Source organism: Falco naumanni, chromosome 10 (assembly GCF_017639655.2).
Source record: "Falco naumanni isolate bFalNau1 chromosome 10, bFalNau1.pat, whole genome shotgun sequence".
NCBI lineage: Eukaryota > Metazoa > Chordata > Aves > Falconiformes > Falconidae > Falco > Falco naumanni.
Window position 1 is genome coordinate 19,236,344 of NC_054063.1, and position 18,631 is coordinate 19,254,974.

At 61.8% G+C, this 18,631-nt stretch overlaps 4 protein-coding genes across 4 annotated transcripts; 1 reads left to right on the plus strand and 3 right to left on the minus strand.

Annotated features, from left to right (window-relative positions):
• Positions 1 to 2,323: 2,323 nt before the first annotated feature.
• On the minus strand, positions 2,324 to 3,250 carry LOC121095193 (olfactory receptor 5G3-like). The gene has a single exon (XM_040609679.1). The coding sequence runs from the start codon at positions 3,248 to 3,250 to the stop codon at positions 2,324 to 2,326; it is 927 nt and encodes a 308-aa protein (XP_040465613.1).
• A 4,051-nt stretch (positions 3,251 to 7,301) lies between these two features.
• Positions 7,302 to 8,998, plus strand: TBX10 (T-box transcription factor 10). Its single transcript, XM_040608874.1, has 8 exons — positions 7,302 to 7,308; positions 7,554 to 7,737; positions 7,810 to 7,911; positions 7,978 to 8,149; positions 8,246 to 8,401; positions 8,470 to 8,537; positions 8,616 to 8,704; positions 8,775 to 8,998. The coding sequence occupies exons 1-8, from the start codon at positions 7,302 to 7,304 to the stop codon at positions 8,996 to 8,998; spliced, it is 1,002 nt and encodes a 333-aa protein (XP_040464808.1).
• Positions 8,999 to 9,064: 66 nt separating this feature from the next.
• Positions 9,065 to 15,572, minus strand: TCIRG1 (T cell immune regulator 1, ATPase H+ transporting V0 subunit a3). The gene is made up of 20 exons (XM_040609605.1): positions 15,527 to 15,572; positions 14,788 to 14,961; positions 13,652 to 13,730; positions 13,321 to 13,550; positions 13,131 to 13,225; positions 12,699 to 12,825; positions 12,535 to 12,617; positions 12,298 to 12,391; positions 12,008 to 12,220; positions 11,709 to 11,859; positions 11,488 to 11,627; positions 11,168 to 11,325; positions 11,004 to 11,094; positions 10,805 to 10,923; positions 10,420 to 10,633; positions 10,101 to 10,217; positions 9,912 to 10,022; positions 9,701 to 9,821; positions 9,442 to 9,613; positions 9,065 to 9,352 (listed from the first exon to the last, which is right to left on the minus strand). Exons 2-20 carry the CDS (start codon positions 14,902 to 14,904, stop codon positions 9,271 to 9,273), a joined length of 2,514 nt encoding a protein of 837 aa, XP_040465539.1. The 5' UTR covers positions 14,905 to 14,961; positions 15,527 to 15,572; the 3' UTR covers positions 9,065 to 9,270.
• A 496-nt stretch (positions 15,573 to 16,068) lies between these two features.
• On the minus strand, positions 16,069 to 18,592 carry NDUFS8 (NADH:ubiquinone oxidoreductase core subunit S8). Its single transcript, XM_040609700.1, has 7 exons — positions 18,516 to 18,592; positions 17,244 to 17,291; positions 17,097 to 17,159; positions 16,920 to 17,009; positions 16,599 to 16,771; positions 16,374 to 16,502; positions 16,069 to 16,295 (listed from the first exon to the last, which is right to left on the minus strand). Exons 2-7 carry the CDS (start codon positions 17,281 to 17,283, stop codon positions 16,164 to 16,166), a joined length of 627 nt encoding a protein of 208 aa, XP_040465634.1. The 5' UTR covers positions 17,284 to 17,291; positions 18,516 to 18,592; the 3' UTR covers positions 16,069 to 16,163.
• Positions 18,593 to 18,631: the final 39 nt, after the last annotated feature.

The following is an 18,631-nucleotide window of genomic DNA, read 5'->3' on the forward strand; positions in this document are numbered from 1 at the left end:
CTAACCACTCATTTCCCCAAACGCTGCCAGCGCTGCTTGCACAACAGGCAGAGCTTTCGGTTTTGAGAGCAGCAGCTCCAGCACGAAGCCACGACGAGCAAAACGATAGCACCGTAGCCACAGGCTTGTGTTTGCAAGGCACTGAGAGCTCACCTTCCCATTCAGGCACCAGGTGATGGTGGAGGCCAGACCAGCTGGACACAAAGTCGTTAAATATTGGTGTATATCACATACCTCCAAATAATAACAACCATAGGTCACTGCAGCAAGAAGGGATGCTCTGGGACTGTAAATAAAATGTTAAAATTAATCTTGATCTTTTGTTTAAGGAAAAAAGTGTTGATCTTACCCACACCTGAATTAAAGAGCACTGGGAGAGTGCTGGTCAGAGGAGCAGAAGTGTGGGAGAACAGCAGGGGTTACACACAGAGGTCCCAGTTCAGCCGTCCTGATGGACACACCTGGAGACATGGGAGGAGATGAAGAGCAGGGAACCTTGCCTGCTGCAGCTGTGCCCAGCCTCTCATCGGCACAAAACAGGCAGCCTGCCTGTAACGTGAAATAGCTACGGCCAAGTGCAGTTTTTTAACCCATTTCAGGGACAAAGAAAGGATGCGTGAAGGAATTAATAACACCAAATTCTTTTTTACTTGATGCCAGCAGCAAGTGCTCCGGGTGCCTATTGCAGATGCGGGCAAATCTGAGACTTCCTACCGTCGATTTGCAACATGGGGAATTCCAGCTAGAAACAAGGGGAGGAAAAAACCCACCATCAGGGTGGCCAGACACTGAAACAGGGGTGGGGGTGTGTGAAACCTCTGCCCTTGGTGGTCCCCAAGGCTCAGCAGGGCAGCGGGGTCAGAGCTGGCCCTGGCTGGTGTGGGTGGCTGTACCAGAGACCTCCTGGGGTCCCAGCCACGGGGGGTGGGGGGGCATGAGTAGCCCCAACACGGCACAGCTGATAAGAGAGGAACAGAGCAGGAGAGCAAACAGCCTGGGAGGACGTTTGCCCCGGGCTGACAGGGCTAGCCTGGCAGCCAACGGATGGCTGGATTAAATAATAACCAGGGAATTATCGGGAAGCTTTGGGAACAAAGACCAACTCACCCGATTGAGTCTGAGTGCCTGTTAGTTGTGTGTCGGAAATAAATTAGCAAACCCCTTTGATCCTGGTTTGATTTAATCCAACCCAAGTTACTACACATCTCCAGGATAGCACCAAGGCTAAGCCATCGCTCCAGACTTTGCCATGGTCCTGGCAGAGGCTGCAGCCTGTAGGGGCTGAGGCAATACACAAACTGCAGTATTTGTGCTTTTTCACGTATGCAACATTTGTGCACCACCCAGCCGCTCTGTCTGCAGGAAGGCAGCAGGAGAGACGTCAGGGCAGGCAATGGCATCGGTCCAGGCTGGCGTGGGCTGCAGAACATCATGTCTGAAGGAGAAGGCTGCTGAGCAACACTGTAACTCCTGTGATCTGTTCTGGCCGGGGTAGTTGGACATCGTGGCTTGTATTGCTGTCAACAGGGAGAGGGAAAGCAAAGGTGTGGAGCAGTGGATGGGCATTCCGTGATAGTACCTGCCCTGGGGGGATTCATCACTACAGCATCTTAAAATGATTTCAAGGTGCCTTCATGCACAATAGAGGTCACCCAAATACCCTATTTAACTTAAATTTTTAGCTGTCTAAAATTAAATGAGGTGTATGATGCTGTTAATCAATAATGAGGTTTGAATAAGAAAAAGGGAAAATATTTCCTGCATAGTGTGCCAGTTGTTTGCTGTCATCTCTATTTTTCTTGCTAAAGGTGTTGACGTACTCAGACCAGTTATTATGGCCCTTAATGACTTTACAACACTGTCTTGAAATGGAATTTGATTCAGTGGAACAGTGGAATTCATTCCTGTTTATTCTGATTTGCTAAGCAAAAGGAAGAGCAACACACGACACGGTTCATCAGTCGAGTCCAGCCAATCTAGAAATGTTTGCAATATTCTTCTGGTTCAGCTTGGCCTGATACATAGGATTAAATAAATGGTAAAGGGCAAAATTTAAAATGAGAAGTGCATGCTTGTAGTTCTCTACCTGTGTCTTTATTAGGTTAAATTAACTACTAAATATAATTACCAACATCTGGAGGAGTTAAATTATTAGTATTCTCAGCTGCTGATATTGAAATAGCTAGCATATCATGTAAATCAAAGTGATAAAATCTTTTAAGTAAATCTTTTAAGACACCAAAAATGTTGTCGATCTGAGATATTTAACAAAAGGCTGAGTGCATCTCGATTCTATCTGACCATAAATTTAGAACATTCAAGATCATTTTATTTTTGCAAGTCTCCTCAAAGCCTCCTTCACGTCCTTATTCCTCAGGCTGTAGATGAACGGGTTCAGCATGGGAGTCACCACGGTGTAGAGGACCACAGCCCATTTATCTCCTCCTCTTGAGCTGTCTGAGCTGGGCTTTAAGTACATAAAAAATGATGTCCCATAGAAGATGCTCACAGTGATGAGGTGGGAGCTGCAGGTAGAGAAGGCTTTGTGCTTGCCCTTGGCTGAACTGATGCTCAGGATGGTGGAGATGACGGCCGTGTAGGAGACCAGGATAACCAGGATGCTGGATGCACCAAATAAAGATGCTGAAGTTCTTAGGATAGCGTGGCTGAGGGTGATGTCTGTAGTTGAGAGTGATATCAGAGCGGAAATGTCACAGAAGAACAGGTCAATGACACTGGAGCTGCAGAAGGATAACCTGGACATGCCGATAGTCTGCCCCGTGCCATTTATCAACCCCATGAGATATGACCCAGTCACCAGCTGGAAACAGCATTCTGGGGACATGACAAGGGGATACACCAGGGGATGGCAAATGGCCACGTAACGGTCATACGCCATTGTAGCCAGCAGGAAGCACTCGGTTATCCCAAAAAGATCAAAAATGAATACCTGAGCCATACACCCAGCATAAGCAATGCCCTTCTTCTCTGATATGAAGTCAACTAACATCTTGGGGGTGATGACGGTGGAAGAACAGAGGTCTACAAAAGCCAGGTTGCCCAGGAAATAATACATGGGGGAGTGGAGCTGAGGGCTGGCCCTGATTAACACCATCATCCCAAGGTTCCCCAGGACAGTGATGAGGTAGGTGAGCAGAAATATCAGGAAGAGTATGACCTGAGTCACCGGGTCCTCTGTGAACCCCATTAAGATGAACCTGGTCACTTGGGTGCAGTTGCTTTGTGTCATCAGTTGGATGCGTGCTGGAGGTTTCTTCTACAACAGGCAGGTACCTCTCAAGTGGAAAACCCTCTATCCAGTGGGACCTGCACAGAGACAATCATACAGGATCTAAAGGAAGAGTTTAGGCACCGATCAATTAGAAACGGCTTGCCAAAAGTCACATCACCGCACGGGTGAAACAAGCGGGGTGCTGTAAAAGCAAAGCTTTGCTCAGGCTGTGCAGTGCCAGGGCACAGCGTGGTGCCCGGTCCTCTGCCTCGCTTCTCGATGCTCAGCAGTGACCTTTGGGAAAGGCTGTAGGGAAGTTACACACCTGAGTAGCTTTACCTTAGTGCTGCATTTCATCCCGTGTTACTGTTCAGTCTGGGACTTCGAGATCATCCAGCTCAACCTGAACCACAGAAGAGAGGTACTTCCACAGCGCCAAGGACATTGTTCACCCTCTCATCGACACTGGCCAACCACCTGCTTCTTCCCTCTTTGCTGGGATGTCTTCCTAACCACGAAACCCAGCACAGAAGTTTCTGAAGGTTTCCCCCACTCCTGATGCACTGCTCTGGCTATAGAAGCTTTCCCTGGGTCTCCTGCCTGCTCCTAGAGTCTTCAAATGGAAATGAGCAACTCCCGCAGCTGAGCAATCTCTTCTTGAAAATATGTTTGGGGAAAAAATTGTCTTTTGGACTTGCCTGGTCTCAGCAATGGTAAGCTCACTAAAAATTCTTCACAGGAAAGCTTCTGATCCTCATCCCAGAACCCTTTGTGGTCAATGAGGGAGGAAGCTTCCTGGGTGCCCTCTCCAACAGGGTGTCTCCAGACCTGCCACCTTAGCAGTTGTGTGGTGAGGACAGAGGACAGCCAGCTCCCTGGTTTTGGTGGAAAGTCCAGAGTATCATGAAGAAGCAAAGCCCAGGACCCTGCAGATAGGGCAGGAGATGAAGACAGGAGCTGTTTCTTTTCTGCAAGAGAAAACTGCAGGAGATGGGTCCTCAGCATACACTGTCCTTGTCATGGGTCTGGTACACGGAGCTGAAGACATCAACCCTCACACCTCAGCACTACCTCTGCTTCCCTCCTGATGCTCTTGGAGATCGATGTGAAGATGTGCCTGCCTGAAGCTCTGCAGGGGAGCTTGAAAACAAACCACCGCTGGCAAACACCCTTGCTATTTCACCTAACCTGGGGATCTGGGGACTGTACATCTTTTTGAGCCCCAGGAGAGTGCCAAAGCCCAAAGCAGGTCATTATCTTTTCTCCGCACTTCTGAGTTTGGAGAACGTACCCAGAGGAGATGACCTCAGCTGGAGTGAGCAACGGGGCTTTGGGCTCCCTTCAGAGCAAACCACAGAACAACACCTCATCTTTCACGTCCACTCTGAGCATTTCAGGGACACTTGCAGCTCCACAAGTGCCATGTTTGACATGATCATGCCAAGGAGCTGAGGGAGACCTTGCCAATGGGGCACAGTCCCGCAGGAGCTGAGCCAGGGCTGGTAACAGGGTCCATCAGCAGACCCAGGAGCACCATAGACAATGAACCACCTTTCTAACCATTTTATATTTCTTATACTCAAACCATAGCTCACCAGTTTGGCTGCAAGGAGCCAACAGATCATGGTGACCTTGCTAAAGTCGAGGTAAATGCTGTCTGCTACTCTTATTGTCCACACAGCCATCAGTCCTCCCAGTGCCCAAGGCGCTCAGGTTGGTCAGGCATGACTTGTCCTTGGTACCTCCACGCTGGCTATTCATGGTCACCTTCCTGTCCTTCCTCCAGTTGGAGAGGACTTCCAGGGGATTTTGCTTTTCAGCCCCGCTGGGGACTGAAGCAGCCCACAGCCCTTGTGCCCTCCTTCTTGATGATATTTACCTTCTTCCACCCATCGTGCTAGAAACACACCAGCCATAAGGGAAAAATGAGAGCCTGAGGGAGAGGTGCCCAGAACTGGAAAGAAGGTGATGCAAAGGATGAGATGAGGAGAGTGATGAAGGACTGAAAGGGGCGTCGAGAGGGGAAAAGGGCCCTTCTGAAGGGATGAAGGAAAGCTCTAAGGCTGGCCCTGTCTCTGGCAGCTCTAATGGAGATTCCCAAGCCCAACAGGAGGTGCAGGGTACCTCTTCCTACATCCTCTTCCCACCAAGCAAAGGGTGAGTGCCCAGAGCAGCAGAAACCACTGTGGCATCAGGTCAGATGTATTCTGCAGAACGGGAATTAGCTTAGGCACGGAAAGCCCTGACCCACACCCTCGGCTGAGCACCAGGCAGGGCAGCCAGGCTGACACTTCCCAGAGACAAACACAAAAGGAAAGGAAAAGTCAGATGGATTCACACCAGAGCCCAGCCAGACAGAGGCTCTCCCTCTGTTCTCAGCGAGGAAAAACCGCTCAAAGCAGGGTTGGGTTAGACATCACCTCCGACACTGAGAACTGGTGTTTTACAGACTTGGAGCCAGAGGCTGCCCTTCCCCAACAGTGCACCACTGTGAGCAAACCCCCACCATCTGGGCAGCGTTTGGGGTTAAAAACCCTCCCAGGGCAGCACCCTCACCTTTTCCTTTCTCTCCAGCAGAAAAATCAGCTACAGGAGCTGCAGAGCCCAGCGTGATACCGTAGAAGAGTCCTGGCAGGTGCGGTCCTGCCTGGGGCTGAGCCCCCTCCATCCGCCCCCCTGCTGTCAGCACTGCCTCTCGCACCTCCTCATCTCCCCGCTCAATACCAGTCCTGCAGCCATGGACCAGCTGACAGCGGGAGATGGATGGAGCCGAGCCAGCACCGCAGGGTGTGGGACACGTGCGGGGATGTAATGGACACGGGGGGCTTGGGGAGATGGTCCCTGCCCCATTTGCATCAGTCCCAGTCCCAAAAGCCAGTGCTGCCCACACAGCCTCCTTGGCCACCCTGCAGCACACGGGGGCCAGAGGGTTTCTTCTCTGTTACGCTGGCCGCGGGAAGGACTGAAGCACCAACCCCAAAGCAGAAGCAAAGGCTGGGTCCCAGTTTGGAGAAAACAGCCAGCTCTGTGCAAAGCAGGGAGGGATTTCAGCCCTTGCCCAGTGCCACCATCACCGAGGTACCACTGGGGACACAAACTCATCAGCATCCCCATGAAGATGCCCACTGTTCCCTCCAGACCTGTCCCCAGAGCCCCAGCATCCCTCATCACCTCCAAATACACTCCCGTGGTGTGCAGAGATGGTGTCCTCAGCCCCGTTGCAGTTCAGAGGGGAGTGGGGGGCTCCAGAGTAGCTCCTCTGCTTCCCCCATGCCCCAGCCCCCTGACCCTGTGTCAGTCACCTCCCCACATGCATCCCTTGCCCCTGCAGCACCAGCTTGTCCCCATCCATCTCCTGCTGTCAGGCTGGTATTGAGCATCGTGATGGGAGGTGTGGGGGAAGGGGGGCTTAGCCCCAGGGCAGGACTGGGGGTCCTGGGTACCAGTGCAGAGACAGGACCGGCATTCAGGATGGGTGCAGGGCAGGGGGAGCACTTTCCTCCCCCACCACCGACCTGCAGAGGCTTTGCACAAACAGCCGGCACGTTGCGGATGCCTCAACACCTCCCTGCGCTTTAATACCAGGTGTTGGCGGCAGCTGTCGGCTGAGCTGCTGGCGCACGAGCGGCTGCCATGTGCCGGGACGGGTTTTGCCCAGGGGAGAGAGATGGTCGGAGCAGCCCCCCATCTCCCCCTGCCCAGATGTGTGACATGAGGGGGACAAGGAGACCCAAGGAGAGTTGTCTCTCCCCAGCCCAGTGTACCCTGAAATGCAGTGGGGGATCAGCGATGCTCCCAGCCACCCCAGAGCCACCGCTCGCCTCCCGTCCATCATCATCGCATCAAGGCGTGAAGGCAAGTCGGGGAAGGGGGCCGTGCTCCAGCCCCCAAGGACCGCTGCAGCTCCAGCCCCCGCCTCTCCACCCCTAGCTGGGGCATAAAACCCCCGGCAGGCTGCGGGGGACAGTCCAGAGCTGGCGCTGCACGGGGAGGGGTCTTCGGTGGGGTCCCCACTGCCGCCGTGCTGGGGGACGGAGCCACAGCTGCCGCTTGCCCACCCACAGAACACATGGCAGGTAAACCCCCCCCACGGCAATGCTCCCCCCTACCCAGCAGTGGGGTTCCATGGTGTTTTGGGGTGCAGTGAGTCACCCAGACCCACGAGCAACTGGGGTTGCAATGGGGAGGGGGATAAAACCCCAGTAGGGACTCCCCGGTCCTCCCACCCCCTCCAGGGGGGAAGGATGTGATGGGGCAGCTGGTGGTGCACATCTGGGGTGCAGGATCAGGCCTCTTGCAACACCCCTTCCCCTCTCCGCAGCCTTCCTGGGGGGGCCAGGCGAGGGGCCCCCCTGCGGCACTGGCCTCGGGTGGGCAGGTGAGGGGCCGGGGACCAGCAGCAAGAACCGGCGCGTGTGCCACGCCACGGCACGGCTGGAGATGGGCAGCCTCTGGGAGGAGTTCAACCGCCTGGGCACCGAGATGATCGTCACCAAGGCAGGCAGGTAAGTACCAGAGCAGGACAGGGAGGCTGCCGGGTGGGGGGCACCTCCTTCCTACCCCCCCCCTCCTCGCAGGAGGATGTTTCCCACCTTCCAGGTGAAGCTGTCGGGGCTGGACCCGCTGGCTGACTATGTCTTGCTCATGGACTTCATCCCGCTGGATGACAAGAGATACAGGTTGGGTGATGGGGATGCTGGGGGGGGCCGGATCCTGGGGTAGTGCTGAGCCCCCCTGCCCCGCAGGTATGCCTTCCACAGCTCCTCCTGGCTGGCAGCGGGACGGGCTGACCCGGCAGCCCCCGGCCGCGTCCACTTCCACCCCGACTCCCCAGCCAAGGGCGCCCAGTGGATGCGGCAGATCGTCTCCTTCGACAAGCTCAAGCTGACCAACAACCTCCTGGATGACAACGGCCACGTGAGGACCTATCCCTGGGGCGGGCAGTGCAGGAGGACACGATGCGCCCCTGCACGGAGTGGGTCCTGCCCACTCCCCCTATTCCCCCCTCCCCAGATCATCCTCAACTCCATGCACCGCTACCAGCCCCGCTTCCATGTGGTCTTCGTGGACCCGCGACGGGACAGTGAGCGCTTTGCCCACCAGAACTTCAAGTCCTTCAGCTTCCCCGAGACCCAGTTCATGGCGGTGACGGCTTACCAGAACCACCGGGTGAGCTCCAGGGCGGGGGGACATGGGGGACGCCCCCAGAGACCCCCTGACCCTGCTCCCTTCCACAGATCACCCAGCTGAAAATCGCCAGCAACCCCTTTGCCAAGGGCTTTCGGGACGGTGACCCTGAGCCGTGGTAAGGCCCCCCCGCTCTGACACCACGATAAGGGGCTCCATGCCACCCCCCCGCCTGAGCCCCCCATCTCTCTTGCAGGTGCGGGGTGCCAGCAGGGTCCCTGCTGGGTGCAATGCCCCGTGCCCGAGCCACCGCGCTGCCCTCCCGCCCTGAGAAGCAGGAGAAAGGTAGGGGGGCTGGAGGGGGGACTGACCACCCCCTGTTGCTGTCTCTCCCCCCCGCAGGGGCTCCTCGCAGCCATGGAGGACTGGCTGCCGCCGTACCCCCCCCAACCAGCCCCACCAGCAGCTCCCCCCGGCTTCCCTGAGCTGCCCGCACCCCCCTTCCAACCCCTCGCCTGCCCCCGCAGTGTCTATGTGGGGGCCAAGCCCTGCACCCTGCCCTACCCCCTGCCCACCTTCCCCCCGCTCAGCACCTATGGCCCCACCACGGCCCCCACCTTCGGCTACGGGCAGCAGTGATGGGTGGGGGCACAGATGCCGGGACCCCCGACCCAGCCCATGGCAGAGGGGATGGAGACGCGGAGGTGGGGACGAGCCACGGGAACAGCTTTATTCGCTGCCGAGGAGGGAATGGGGAGGATGCTGCAACCGGACCCCCGTGGCCCCTCAGCCTTGGGGATTTGGGGGGACAACGCTGCCCCCCAGCCCCCCTGGCTGAGCTGCCTGCAGCAGGGTGGGGACTGGGTCCGGCCGATGCCCTGAGCCCCCAGCGGGACCCGCGCAGGACGACTCTACTCCCAGGTGTCAGAGGCGAAGGTGAAGGGGCACAGCTTGTACCCGGCGCCCACGTAAAACTTATTCTGAAACTCCACCCTGCCGAGGAGAGTGGCCGGTGAGGAGTGGCGCTGGGGGGGATCAGTCACCCCATCCCACCGGCACCCCACGCCCTCAGCCAGGCTCACCAGTGCAGGCGCAGGGCGTGGAGGAAGGCGGAGAGCCCCTCCATCACCAGCAGGATCGCCACGGTCAGCACGGCGAAGGCGGCGAAGACGGGCACCAGCACCACACCGCCCACGTAGTTCAGCCGCACGAAGCCGTTGCGCATCACCATGGTCCATAGGACCTCTGACAGCTCTAGGAAGGGGGGGACAGGGACAGGCAGAGGGGTTGAGGCTCAGCCCAGCCCCGGGGCAGGGCACGCAGGGGACCGGGGGGACTCACGGGCATGGGCCAGGCTGAGTGCCCAGAGCCGCAGGTAGGATGCGGTGTTGGAGATGCAGCCCAGGCAGTACTCGATGGTGTGGATCGCCTGGTGCATGAAGATCTCGGCAAAGTCCAGGTGCTGCAGGGACGGAAGGGTCACAGGATGTCAGCGGCGGGGCACAGCCACCCCCACCACACCAGCCAAGACCACCAGACCAGTTCCCCTCACCTCAGCGTCAGGGCTGTGCCCCCCGCTCTCCACGTCCTCCTTGGTGGCATTGACAGAGTTGCCAGCCTTCTGCCCCTCCAGCAGTGGCTCCTGCTCCCCCGCCGTCACCAGCTGCAAGGCGATGGCACCAGTGGTGAGACCCCACCGCACCCCCCTGCCCAAGCCCCACCACCCCGACCCCAGCCTCACCGCAGGGCGACCGGTCCTCCGCGTGCGCTGCCGGCAGCACAGGTACAGCGGTGTCCCCAGGAGCAGGACAGGCACCGATGCCAGCGCCAGCACCACCAGCACGGTCTGCACCGGCACCTGCGGCACAGGGGTACCAGATCAGTGTCCTCCACGGCACCAGCCACCCAAGCTGAGAACAGCCCCACCCATGACACAGCGGGAGACCCCCACCACCACCACAGCAGCCCCCACAGGGCTCCCCATCGCTCCCAGCCTGGGCAAGGGGAAGGGTAGGCACTGGGTCCCTGGGTGGGTGCCCCCCATCTTGGTGGGGTGCTACCTGCCCCTGGTAGAGTGGGAGGTTGTCAGCGTTGGAGGTGAAGAGGAACATGTCGATGAAGTGGATGAGGATGCTGGGGGCTACCAGGGAGTCGGCGGCACTGAACTTCACCCACTTGTAGAAGATAAGAAAGACGAGGTAGCCAAAGAGCGCCAGGAGGAAAACCATCTCGGGCAGGAGCTCCAGCACCAACCGGTGCCGCTGCTGGAAGTGCCTGGGCAGGGGGACATCAGCCAAGCTCAGCCCAGCATGGCACACCCTCGCGTGACCTGGGCTCCCACCCAAATGTAGGGGTCCAGGACTCCACTCACCCACCCCACCCGGGTGAGTCCAGTCCCTTTAGCATGATCATGGGTGGCCAGATCCCACAGCCACAGGGACTCACACATGGTTGAAGACCCCCAACAGGACACCGAAACCCATGTGCACGATGCCCAGCACCACGGACATCTTCATCTTGAAGGAGTTGAGGAAGTTGAGGTGGTTGGTGGCCAAGCTCCAGATCTGTCGTGGACAAGGTGGGTGAGACTCTGGGCCACCCCACCGAGGGTCCCACCCCATCCTCTCCCCCACAGGACACTCACTGGGTCGATCCCGAAAGGATAGGGCCCTCGGAAGACGCCGGTGATGTTGGGATCCAAGGTGAGGGATGGGTGGGTGGCAAGGTAGGCAGAGCTGTGGGTAGAGCAGGGGGTGTCAGTACAGGCAGGGACACAGGCAGGGTTCACTGGGGGACTGGGAGTCACACCTCCAGGAGGAGTGGTTGGCCATGGCGGCCACGCTCCAGGCAGAGGGGAAGATGACAGTGGCTTTGCTGAAGCACTCATTGTAGATGAAGCCAGTGTAGATGGAGAAGGCCCCCATAAGCAGGATGAGGTAGCGCCCCTCGAAGAACGTCAGCCAGATCTGGTGGGGGCAAACATGGCTCCTGCATCTACCACCTCCCATGCCCCACACTGTCCCCCTCCCACACCTCCAACCCTGCCCCATACTGCCTTTGTCCTGTACTACCACCCCCATCCCACACCTTCAACCAGGTCCCCACACCCCCAACCACGTCCCGCTCACCTCGTTGCTGGCCTGCTGCAGGCTGGGGCTGTTCTCGTACAGCACCATCCAGAGAGCGAAGAGGAACATGAGCAGGCCATGCCCCACGTCCCCAAACATGATGGCGAAGATGAAGGGGAAGGTGATGATGGCGTAGGGCGCTGCAGGGACACAGGGATCATGTCACACAGGGTGTCCCCCCCCACCAGTCTGGGATGCTGCAGGGGGTCGGGGGGCCTTACCGGGGTTCACCTCCTGGTAGCTGGCCACCCCGTAGGCGTCCACAATGCTCTGGAAGCCAGCAGTGAACTTGTTGGTGCGGATGAGGGTGGGGGGGTTCTCCGAGGTGGGGATGCGCTGCACGAAGCACTCCACGCTCGAGCCGCTCTTGTACTGTGGGGAAAGCACCCAGTGCCTGACACAGGGCACCCCCTGCCTCGCACCCCGGCACGAGGACACGGATGGGGACACCGAGCAACCCTGAGCATGGGGACACCGAACAAACCCTGGCACAAGGACATGGTAACACCAAGCAACCCACCGATCCCTGGCGCAGGGCGTCCTGCACTTGCGTGAGGTCCCTCACGGGGCACCAGACCTCAGCGATGAGGCACTTCTCGGTGACATCAAAGCTGCACTGGTTGAGGATGAGGTAGATGGCCTTCATCTTCTGCACCTGCACCCGCCAGGTGGGCAGCGCCAGCGCCACCTTGTCCAGAACCTGTGCCAGGTACTGCTCCGTCTCCTCCAGCACCTGCGGGTGCCCAGCACAGGTCAGGGACGGGGGACCCCCCATGGCCCCCCCGGTCCCCACTATAGTGCCCAGCTAACCACGCTGAGGTCCTGGATCTGGCTGTGCAGCCCGCTCATGGTGTCCGCCCGGCTGGCCTCGCTCTCCGGGTAGGGGTACATGTGGCAGTGGAAGCTGGGACAGACGGACACCACCGTGTCAGGGGGACCAGAGCTCCCCAAGGTGGCCCAGCCTGTCCCCGTCGCGGGGATCCAGAGTGGGTCTTGCTAAATAAACCTCTGCCTGGCCGGATGCGTGGCGTGGGGCCCCTGGCTCACCAGTCTGAGATCTTGCGGATCTTCTGCCCGATTTGCTCACCCCAGTAGGAGATGAGGAAGATGACCCAGGTGATGCTCTCGCCCTGGAGACAGCACAGCCCATGTCAGCCCCAGTTGTCCTGGCCCCTCTTCCCTGCCAGCCCCCACCCCAGTGCCCTGCTCACCGTGGCCAGGTCCTCCATGGGCTCCGGCATCTCCACGAAGCTGGCCACCAGGTAGCCGCGGCAGGCGCGCCACAGCAGCCGCTCGAAGGCGCTCACCCGCCATGGGTGAATTACACCGGCCACAAAGCTGCAGGGACACGGCGAGGGTGTTGGGACGAGCACGGCTCTGCTGCTGCCCCCACCCCATGGCCAGACCCCTGCCCCATGGCCCTTCCCCAGTCCTCATCCTCCAGCCATGCCCCACGGCCACACCTCTGCCCCACGGCTCATCTCCAACCCTCACTCTACAGCCATGCCCACCGCCCCACAGCCACACCACTGCCCCACGGCCCCTCTCCAACTCTCATCCTACAGCCAAGCCCACCACCCCACGGCCACACCACTGCCCCACGGCCCCGCTCCAACCCCCGCCCCACACACAGCCCCTCTTACTTGATCTTGCGGTCGAGGTGCTGGTGCAGGGAGGGATCGAGGATGGGCTCCCGCTCGGAGAGCGCCCGGGGCCGCGGTGGGGAGCCCAGCGGGGCCTGTGGTGATGGGGAGCACAGAGGTGAGGCTGCGGGGGGCAAGCGGGGCGCAGGGCAGCCCCCACCAGGATGGCGAGCCCCCTCCCCGGACCCACCGGCAGGCTGGTGAAGCGCTGGCCCTCGCGCAGGACGTGCAGGTACTGGCGTAGCTCCCGCAGGCGCCCACGCAGGGAAGCGCGGTTGTGGCTGACCTCCCGCAGCTCCTGCGCCAGCTGCTCCGACTGCTCCTGCACCCGCAGTGCCTCCCGCGCCAGCGGCGCCCGCGGGCTCTCCGGGCACGGCCCCAGCACCCGCCCGGCACCCCGCAGCTCCTGCTGCAGGAAGGCTGCGAGAGCCACCGTCAGATGGTGGGGGGGTCGGGGAGGGGGGGGCACCCCCCTGGAGCAGCCCCCCAAAGAGCCAGACCCGAGCCCCCCCGGCACTCACTGAAGGTCTTCTCCATCTCCTCGCAGCGCCGCACCTCGCCCACGAAGCGCCGCTGGAAGGCACTCACGTTGGGGTTCAGCTGCCAGGGGGGCACAGTCACAGCGCGGCCCCAGAGGGAACAGGGCACCCCAAGCCACCTGCACCCACCCCCTGCACCCAGAGCACCCCAAACCACCCAAATCCAGTCCCCTGCACACATGGCACCCCAAACCACCCACCCCAAGCCCTCTGCATCCATGGTACCTCAAGCCACCCACATCCACCCCCTGCACCTATGGCACCCCAAAGCCACCAGGCTAAACCCACAGCACCCCAAAACACCCGCACTCTCTGCACCCACAGTACCCCAAATCCCCTGCATCCATTCCTTGCATCCACTGAACCCCAAACCCTCTGCACCAACTGCACCCCAAGCCAACCCCCCCCCAATGCCTGCAACCAGGGGGCCCAAACCCCCCAAGAGCAACACCCCTACACCTATGGCACCTCAAGCCCACCTGCATCTATCCCTTGAACCCCAAACCACCCACCTCAAACCCCCTGCACCCGCGGCACCCCAAAGCACCCATCCCAAACTTTCTGCACCCAGGGCACCCCAAACCACCTGCGACCATTCCCTGCACCCAGGGCACCCCAAAGCATCTACCCCAACCCTGCTGCACCCAGGGCACCCAAACCCACCCAGACCAACCCCCTGCACCCATGGCACCCCAAACCACCCACCCCAACCCCACTGCACCCATGGCACACAAACCCACCCACCCCAACCCCACTGCACCCATGGCACACAAACCCACCCACCCCAACCCCACTGCACCCATGGGACCCAAACCCACCCACCCCAACCCCACTGCACCCATGGCACCCAAACCCACCCACCCCAACCCCACTGCACCCATGGCACCCCAAACCACCCACCCCAACCCCACTGCACCCATGGCACCCCAAACCACCCACCCCAACCCCACTGCACCCATGGCACCCCAAACCCACCCAGACTAACACCCCTGCACCCAGAGCACCCTGAGCCACCTGTACCCATCCCCTTGCACCCAGGGCACCCATCCCCACCCAGACCAACCCCCCTGCACCCATGGCACCCCAAACCCCCCTGCAGCCCCCCAACCCCTACGTACGTCCCTGAACTCGAGCAGCCCGCGCTCGCCCAGCTCACTGACGCAGCTGTAGGCCGAGGCAGACTGGAGGAAGAGCTGGGCCAGGCAGACCTCCTCGCTGCGGAACAGGGACCCCATGGTGTCCCCCGGGGACCCCACTCCCGCCCTGGGGTGCGGAGGCACAAGGGCACCCGCCTGGGGGGCAAGAGGGAGGAGGTGAGGACTAGGGGGGAGCTGGCAGTGGCGCTGGGGGGGTCACCTCGGGGGGTGGCAGTGGGGTTGGGGGGTACCCCGGGGGTGGCAGTGGGGTTGGGGGGGGGGGAACCCTGCAGATGGCAGGGAGGCTGGCGGGGGGGGGGGGGGGGGGGAGCGGGGGGACACCCCGGGGCTTCCAGTGGGGCTGGGGGTGTGCGCAGCAAGGCTGGGGGTCCCCCGGGGGTCTGCAGCAGGGCTGGGGGGCCAGCCGGGCTCCTGCAGCGGCGAGCCGGGGTGTCCCCGGAGCTCTGCCCAGGGGGAAGTGACCCGCCCCGGTCCCACGCGGCTCTTCCCAGCACCGGGCTTGCAAAATACTTTCCAGATCCCCCCGGCCATGCTCCCCCCCCCCGCCGCGGTCCCGTGTGCGGCCCCCGCGCCCGCCCCGCTCAGCTGCAGCTGAGTCAGCGCCACCGCATCCCCCGCGCCGGGCACTGGCCGCCCCCCGGGGCTGCCCCGGCCCCCCCGCCGCCCGGGACCCCCCGCCGCGGGAGCCGCCCGCCCCTACCCGGGAGCGCGGGGCGGGCTCGGCACTTCCTCCTTCCCCAGGAAGGGCCCGGCCGCGGGGAGGGACCGGCCCGCCCCCCCCCCCCCCCCCTCCGCCACCGGGACCCTGAAGGCCCGGGAGCACGGAGCCAGAACACCCCACCCCCCCCCCCCCCCACCCGCACCGCCATCCCCCGTGGAGCATGGAAATGAGACCCACCCCCACACACACCCCCTGCCACCTCCCGGAGCCGGTACCACCAGGGCCCCCCCACCCCCAGCCGCGGGGGCTGGCTGCAGGCAGGGCATCCCCTCCCGGGGAGAGGGGCACGCACTCGCCCCTTGCCCCTGCCTGCCCCCCACGCACTCCCCACCCCAGCCTGCCTCGCCACTGCCACTCGCTTCCCCCCCCCCCCATTCCTGTGTCCCCAGCCTGGCACGGGTGATGGCACCCCCAGGACCCCTGCTCCCCTCCCCAAAATACCCCAGGGGCTCAGGGAAGGGGGGTTGGACCCCTCCCCTGCCCCAGTGCCAGAAAGGAAGAGACACAGAGAAAGCCGGAGCTTTGGGTTAGGAAGGGACCAGAGCCCCCAACACGGACAGGGGTGGCAAAGCCCCCCCAGACCCTTTATTAGGGGAGTGGGGAGGAGACCCGGCTGTCACCGGTACAGGTAATCAGCCTGGATGTTGGCCGCAATCTCTGCCTCCCACTTATCGCCGTTGTTGAGCAGCTTCTCCTTGTTGTAGAGCAGCTCCTCATGCGTCTCCGTCGAGAACTCAAAGTTGGGGCCCTGCCGGGATGGGAGACATTTGCCCTCAAGGCTCACCAGACCCCTGTGCCGCCCCAGGCAGGGGGGCTCCGCACTCACCTCCACGATGGCGTCCACGGGGCAGGCCTCCTGGCAGAACCCGCAGTAGATGCACTTGGTCATATCGATGTCATAGCGGGTGGTGCGGCGGCTACCGTCAGCTCGGGGCTCGGCCTCGATGGTGATCGCCTGCCACAGGGCCGGGGGACACCGTCAGCTCCCGCGCTGGGCAGCCTGCTGACCCCCAGAGCCAGAGGGAGGAAGATGAGGGTGATGAAGGCTCACCTGCGCTGGACAGACAGCTTCGCAGAGCTTGCAGGCGATGCACCTTTCTTCTCCAGAGGGGTAGCGGCGCAGGGCGTGCTCCCCGCGGAAGCGTGGGCTCAGCGGGCCTTTCTCAAATGGGTAGTTGATGGTGGCCGGTTCCCGGAAAAGGTAGCTCAGCGTCATGGCCAGGCCTGGAAGATGGAGCGGGGGGGGGGAGGGGGGATGTGCTGGCATGCTCAGGGGGACCGGCACCCCACAGATGAGCCGGGGGCTGTACGTGGGGAGGTTGAGAGGGGTTTGATCCGCCAGCGGCTGCATCGAGCCAGCTCCAGGCCTCACCTCGGAAGAGCTCTGTCCACAGCAGGGTCTGGGCAGCACGGTCAGTGATGGATCGCATGTCCATGGCTGGCTCCTGGACGTTGACGTACTCTGCAGGGAGAGGGAAGCTGGGCCCAGCCGGCGGAGGGGACACGGGGCAGGAGGGAAGGGCCGGGGGGGCAGCACGCCCCTACTCACTGTAGGAGTCCCGAGGGTGGCTGGTGCTGAGCGGGCGCAGGTAGCCCGGGGGGGCTGGTGGGCCTGGGGGTAGGGCAGACAGAGGGGTGAGGGGGGGGGCTCAGGCTGGGGAAAGGGGGCCAACGGGGGGGCCGGCGTGACTCTTACCTGCGCGGGCAGCCCGGTACAGCAAACGCAGCGCTGCCATGGCCGGTCCTGCTGCCGGCAGAGGGGTCTGGCCTGACGCTCGCTGCCAGCCCTCAGGTGCTGGGCCAGCCAGCAGCTGGGGGGGGGGGGGCGGTGCTGGCCCCCCCACTTCCCACAGGGGAGCCAGATGTCCCAGCCCCCACCCCTCCACCAGAAGAGACCCCAAGCCTCGAGGCACCCCTCCTCCCACCAAGGACCAGGCATCCTGTCACCCTCCTCCAAGGTGTCCTGTTTACCCCACCAAAGGACCCACATGGCCTGCTGCCAACCCACCCCCCAAAAGGACCCAGGCATCCTGCCCCCCTCTGAAGGGACCCATGTGTCCTGTCCCCCCACCAAGGGACCCAGGCATCCTGTTCCTCTAGAAGGGACCAAGGTGTCCTACCCCACCATGGGACCCAGACATCCTGACATCCCCCAACAAGGGCCTCAGGTGTCCTGTCACCCCCCCCCAAAGGGTCCCTGGCATCTGGACACACACCTCCACCTCCCCCAAGGGACCCAGGTGTGTGTGTCGCCAAGGGACTCAGACACCCTGTGCGTGTCCCCGCAAGGGACCCAAGTGTCCTGTCCGCCCCCCACCTCCTACAAGGGACCCAGATATCCCCCTGCCAAGGGACCCAGGTGTCCCCCCACCTCCCAAAAGGGACCTAGGTGTCCTGTTGTCGCCCCACCACCACCTTCCCACAAGGGACCCAGAGATATCCCTGCCAAGGGACCCAGGTGTCCTGTCTGCCCCCCACCTCCCACAAGGGACCCGAATATCCCCCCACCAAGAGACCCAGGTGTCCCCCCACATCCCACAAGGGACCCAGGTGTCCCGTCCTCCTCTAAAGGACTCGGGCATCCTGTCGTGCCCCACCAGGGGACCCAGGCGCTCTGTTCCCCCCCACCCTCCCCCAAGGGACCCAGTTATCCACACACACACAGGACCCAGGTGTCCTGGGCACCCCGCTCCCCCCGCCGAAAGACCCAGGCAGACCCCCCACCCCATAGCACCCAAAGCCCTACTCCAAACCCCCTCCCCACCCTCCAGCACCCAAGACAAGAGCCCCCCGCCCCAAGGAACCGAGCCACCCCGACACCCCGGCCCCAGGCAGGCTCCGGGGGGGCTCCCAGGCCTCCGGTCCGCACCCTCTCTCCCAGGCGGGACCCGGCGGCCAGGACGAGCCACGACAGCGCTGCCGGGCACCCCACGCAAGCCCCCCCGGCCGCCCGGGCCCCCCCGCTCACCTCCCCCAAGGACCCGGGGCGTCCTGACCCCGCGCGCACTGCGCAGGCGCCAAGGGCAGCGGCGCAGGCGCACAGCGGCGCCGGGGTCACGGGGCGGGCCGCCGTGCAGTGGGCGG

Excerpts from the sequence above, each read along its gene's own strand:
- LOC121095193 (XM_040609679.1), bottom strand. The coding sequence starts at position 3,250 with ATGACACAAAGCAACTGCACCCAAGTGACCAGGTTCATCTTAATGGGG.
- NDUFS8 (XM_040609700.1), bottom strand. The coding sequence starts at position 17,283 with ATGGCAGCGCTGCGTTTGCTGTACCGGGCTGCCCGCGCAG. Across the intron at positions 17,160-17,243 it reads GTACCGGGCTGCCCGCGCAG|GCCCACCAGCCCCCCCGGGC; the intron begins GTAAGAGTCACG and ends CCCTACCCCCAG. Across the intron at positions 16,296-16,373 it reads CCGTGGACGCCATCGTGGAG|GGCCCCAACTTTGAGTTCTC; the intron begins GTGAGTGCGGAG and ends CCATCCCGGCAG.
- TBX10 (XM_040608874.1), top strand. Across the intron at positions 7,912-7,977 it reads CTGGATGACAAGAGATACAG|GTATGCCTTCCACAGCTCCT; the intron begins GTTGGGTGATGG and ends CCTGCCCCGCAG. Across the intron at positions 8,402-8,469 it reads CGGCTTACCAGAACCACCGG|ATCACCCAGCTGAAAATCGC; the intron begins GTGAGCTCCAGG and ends TCCCTTCCACAG.
- TCIRG1 (XM_040609605.1), bottom strand. The coding sequence starts at position 14,904 with ATGGGGTCCCTGTTCCGCAGCGAGGAGGTCTGCCTGGCCCAGCTCTTC. Across the intron at positions 12,221-12,297 it reads AGATCCAGGACCTCAGCGTG|GTGCTGGAGGAGACGGAGCA; the intron begins GTTAGCTGGGCA and ends GGGCACCCGCAG. Across the intron at positions 11,095-11,167 it reads GCCAACCACTCCTCCTGGAG|CTCTGCCTACCTTGCCACCC; the intron begins GTGTGACTCCCA and ends CTCTACCCACAG.